At 41.3% G+C, this 5,136-nt stretch overlaps 1 protein-coding gene across 2 annotated transcripts in view; it reads left to right on the top strand.

Moving 5' to 3' along the window:
- LOC116389062 (zinc finger protein ubi-d4-like) overlaps window positions 1-4,748 on the top strand; it is a 7,885-nt gene extending 3,137 nt beyond the window's left edge. For both annotated transcript variants that reach the window (XM_031857470.1, XM_031857469.1), the window contains 5 exons: window positions 1,492-1,629; window positions 1,755-1,886; window positions 1,971-2,083; window positions 2,174-2,255; window positions 2,468-4,748. In XM_031857470.1, the coding sequence (XP_031713330.1) occupies window positions 1,492-1,629; window positions 1,755-1,886; window positions 1,971-2,083; window positions 2,174-2,255; window positions 2,468-2,550 (548 nt within the window). In that variant the 3' untranslated portion in view covers window positions 2,551-4,748. The remainder of the gene's footprint in view (window positions 1-1,491; window positions 1,630-1,754; window positions 1,887-1,970; window positions 2,084-2,173; window positions 2,256-2,467) is intronic.
- Window positions 4,749-5,136: the final 388 nt, after the last annotated feature.

Below are 5,136 nucleotides of genomic sequence, written 5' to 3'. Positions count from 1 at the left end.
CCCCCCCCCCCCCCCCCCCCCTCTTTGTTCCTCACCAACTCTGTAACCTGTACAGTCTCATTCCATGTTCCCTGGTTTGGAGTGAACTTCCGCTTGTGTTTTGAGTCTGTTGGATGCTTCTTTTTCTTTTGTTTTTCAAAACTTTCTGCCACTCCACACAATCACTTTCGCACGTGACTAGCTGTGTCTTTAGCGATTTTGCTCGGATGCTCTGGAGATGAAGACTAATCACTCCTTTTAGATGACAGATGAAGAAATAGGACATCAGCCTTTAAGGGAAATGAAAATGAGAGAAAGTAAGGAAGTGAAAGAAGAAGCAGTTTGTCTTCTCTTATCTCATGACAAACCTCACACACACACACACCCTGTGGCGATGGCTGCACACAATGGCAACTTTGTCCTTCATAAAGTCAGTAAAGCCTCCATACCCAATCCCACTGACGAATACAATTTATATTCAGGCCAGAAGGAGTTAAAACTGTCAGATCAGCCGATGTGTGGTGCTTACAGAGGCTGAGATGTTATCTTTCTGCTAAGCCTGAATACATGGCTACTGCAGAGCTGTCGCTAAGAGGATGTGATGACTCATGTCATTGCCTCAGAGCATGTTTTTCACATCCCCAAACTGCCTCGTCCTTCGATGAAGTGTTAAATTATACGACCATGCCTTTCAGCTAAATTTCCTTTTGTCCACACATTCTTCTTCCTTGTCAAATGCTATGTTACCCATAATGCAAATCTGCTGACAGTTCAGTCAGAGGGGAGCTCCAACCATCAGCGACTCAGGTGACATCACTTGAGGCAATTTATCAGAGTTCACTTAGCTAGTGTTGCTCCGATACTGATACAAGTAACAGACATGCCTCCGATACAGCTTTAAATTCTGGATCTGGTTGTGTCGAGTATGTGAGTCTATGCATACAATACAGTCTCATACATGATAGCAATCATATCACATCCATATAGAGTTAGTAGTATACAGCTGTTAAAAAATGTGATAATGATAATTCACTGGTATGGGATCGGTAGTCAGTATCGGCTGATACTCAAGTTTAGGAACGGGAATCGGTATCGGGAAGGAAACGATCTGTAGCTTAATCCAACATTTTTCAAATATGCTGTCGTTCTCCCAAGACCTGTAAACGGACTTACATGTGTAACATTGGTGCAGTTCCCCTTAAAGGCACAGAGTAGATATTGCACAGATCTAAATTATCTAAACATATGAAGTCGGATTATGTTTGCCCTTTATGATGTGTGTAGATAAATCCTTTTAGATTTTTACTGTTATATGGACGTCCTGGTCCCTGCTGCGATTCCCCTGGATTCACTAAATTCTCTCCAAAGTCCTTGCATCATCATAAAAGACACTTTATACTCTGGACAAAGATATTCAAATTCTTACCACTTACCACTGACTTTGTATTACATGGACTTTACTAATGTATTCTTTGTTTTCATACACGTTGTGTTTTCTGGTTTTGGTGGCAGTCTGTGGGAAGCGCTACAAGAACCGTCCTGGTCTAAGCTACCACTACGCCCACTCCCACCTGGCTGAGGAGGAGGGTGAGGAGAAGGAAGAGATGGAGATCAACGAGCCTGCATTGCCGCAGCCCAATGAGTCTAAAAGTAATCGTAAAAGCATTCGCTGTCCTCAAGAGATTTCGCCATTCGATTGCTGAGTTCAATGTAGAGCTGGACGTCTTAGAAACTGAACACTGATGCTCCTTGGGTGATTTCATCTTGTTTCTCAGCTCCCAAGAAAGGCCCAGATGGTCTCGCATTGCCTAATAAGTATTGTGATTTCTGCCTGGGAGACTCCAAGACCAATCACAAGACCGGCCAGTCAGAGGAGCTGGTGTCCTGCTCCGACTGCGGACGCTCGGGTACGTTTTGAGACGCCTGGCTGCTGCAACAGGAAATGTGTGCAGCAAAGTGATGTGTATAATAAACGTTATTTTACACTGCAGGCCACCCCTCCTGCCTGCAGTTCACTCCTGTAATGATGGCTGCTGTGAAGACGTACCACTGGCAGTGCATAGAGTGCAAGTGCTGCAACATCTGCGGCACCTCAGAGAATGACGTAAGTTCACCTCCATTCAGATTTCTTTTATGTATTGTAGAAAGCTGAAGTCTGATGTTTAACGTGTTCTTGTTGTCCTGTTTCTTCCAGGATCAGCTTCTGTTTTGTGATGACTGTGATAGAGGCTATCACATGTACTGTCTCAACCCACCCATGGCTGAACCTCCAGAGGGTAAGATCACTGCCTGTGTAAAAAACAACTAAGTCTGAGTTGAGTGTATCAAAAATGTACCTTAGTGACAGGGATGTAGAACTAAAACTACTTGGTTATAAAAGTGTCATTACATTTGTATGTAAATCATGTAGAATAAGTAAACAAGTCTTCTTCAGGCTCGTGGATGTGTCTGACATTAATCGATTTGTCTCTGTTATTTTGGCCCTCAGGGAGCTGGAGCTGTCATTTATGTCTGGAACTTTTGAAAGACAAGGCATCCATATACCAGACCCAGAACGCCCCACCATCGTGATGGCTGCCTCCCCCTGTGCACACACTCATCACTCACCCGTCCCGCAGCAGTATGGTTTACCCTTCAATATCAAACGTGAGCTCCCCTGACGAGCTGAGCTCGGAGGGAGTGTGTTCGGAACAGACAATAAATTGTGAAAAGGGATGTTTCCCTCACCAAACGGCCCTCACGTAGCTTCAGATATGACTGTTACACAGTTCCAAGCTCAGATACAGCCCCGTTGATTTTTATTTTCGTCTCTTTTGTACGTAGCCAATTTGAGCAGTACTGAATTTCACAGCATAAATAGACTAAATCTGACCTCCCATTCAGGTTTTTTTACACACACAGTCGCAAAGTTTGCTAAAACCTTCTCTATCCTGCAGTGTACTGATTTTATGAGAAGAGCAGAAATGGAGCTTGTTTGAATGAAGTAGCATGCCAGTGCTTGCTAATCATAAAAAATAGATTTTATAATATTTATATATTTCTATGGTATACAATAGTGTTAAGTATGTACAATTTGGAAAGAAAAAAATGGTAATGCAACGGTCTTTTTATTGGTGCCCATTTCATCATGATGGAAATATCCACAACCACGTGTTCTTTTATGGCACTGGTGATATTTGGGGGATTCTCTTGATGGAGTCAAAGGGATCTGCTGAGACTGTAAAGGATTTAGCATCTTATCCACTGGCCACACAGAAACTTCAGGCGCTATGAATAGAAACCCTTACGTGGCTCCCATAGCTGAGGGACTCGAGGAATGGCAGGTTAGACTAGTCTGGTTGTTGACTCGTGTGTGCTTGGGGCTGATTAAGCAGCACGGAGCTTCGAGAGGATGCATGACATAAAAGTGTGCATGTTTTATTCAGGCTTTGGGGCCTTTTTTGACAAAAATGTTAGCTTCTTGACATTAGACTGAAAAATCTTCAATCTGCACACCTACACACGCCTTTGTTAGACAGACGATGGCTGTTCCAGTCAAATCAAAAAACAAATCTTACTTGCATAAAAACCCTCTGTTGCTGTGTTTTAGCAGTTTGCTCATCAGCACTATATCTAATACCTGTTTATGTGACACCATTAGATTATTTTAATGTAACTGAGGACTGGGCAACCTTGTAAATGGTCCCTTGATGACGATATAGAAGCAATACAGGAGCTCCTGTAGGAGGCTGGGATGACGGGGATTCATGGCAGAGTCTGTTTAAGCTCTGTTGGCAGATAATGTGGAAAATGCTAATACAGATAGGAGACTGTGGCAACAAATATGGATGACTCCATATTGTAAAAAGAGATTATAATGTGTATATGTATAATCCTATGAAGAACTGTTCTTTTTGTCACTGCTTTCATAGTTTTATTATGCAATGGTTTCCTTTTGTGGCAATGCTAAAAGAAACGGTCTAGTTACTTTACCTCAAACAGTATTTAAAGGGTTGAAACATGCTGTTGCTAGATGGCACAGAGGAATACATAGTAATGACAGCTGCAGTGTCTGCTTCAATAGCTGCATATTCTACAGGTAAATAAGTGCATGCTCCGTAATCGTCTGCACTCTCATACGCTACGTATCCGTCTCAGCGTTAGGCCGGCAAGGTGTGGGGAAGTGGCGTAATATAAAATAACCAAGCCATCATGACGTTTTATTAGCCCACTAACAATTACTACATAAGTATAACTTGGTTTATTTTCTCATCACGTTTGAACTTGGTTATGTAGAGACGGTGGCGACTAGAATACTTTGCTGGTTGTTTTTGTATTCATGGATGATGTTTGCGTACTCTGTGTGGGACATTTGGGATACAGTGGAATTTGCTCTCTAGTTAATCCTGTGATCCAGGTGTCGACTGCGCTGCTCTCTTCCAAAGCTCAAAACAAGAAGCAAAGCCCGTAATGTGATTAAGAGACAAATTCTGGAGCTGCACCTTTTAACACTGGATGGTTAAGTAATGTACTCGGTATCTACCTTCTAGGCTAAACTTAGAGGCCATGAACAAGAAGGAAGTCCAACTGTTGTCATAGTATATTTTTTATATATAAATAAATCTCAGATTATGGTTTTCTGGTCTCGAGCTTTGGGAGAGAAGTGTTCATCACGACAAATATTAAAACTGAGGTCACAGGTTTACATAGATGGATTATCTTTGGATTGTGATGGAATGTTTTATTGTGCAAAATTTTGTCTTCAGGAAATAAAATACTAGGCGCTATAACCTGCTGATGTTCTTTTTCTCTTCCTCAATGAGCATTTGAGAAAGTAATGATGAATTGGCAAAAATATTGACAAATCTCATAAGCACATTGAGGCACATTTTTGTTAATGATCACTGCATCGATGCTATACAGGCTTAATTAGTGCCCAAAAATGACTGAGTTCCCCAATGCTCAATTCTCAGGCCTCTTTTCAACACTTACTGTGCATTAAGAACAAACACAATATTCAGTTAAGGGTCTGATTCTTATGTTAATGAGCTATTTCATTTTCACGTCACAAAAATGATCAAAACAAAGCTAAATGTGATTATTTTGACTGATTGTGATTTGAAGTATTGTAGGGAATGATAATCTTTACACTTATTTTTATAGAAAAATATAAAAATT

The sequence above is a fragment of the Anarrhichthys ocellatus genome, unplaced genomic scaffold, assembly GCF_004355925.1.
Source record: "Anarrhichthys ocellatus isolate YVR2014 unplaced genomic scaffold, GSC_Weel_1.0 scaffold18, whole genome shotgun sequence".
NCBI lineage: Eukaryota > Metazoa > Chordata > Actinopteri > Perciformes > Anarhichadidae > Anarrhichthys > Anarrhichthys ocellatus.
Note: the sequence above shows the minus strand (reverse complement) of the source record. Positions and strands in the feature narration are given on the sequence as shown.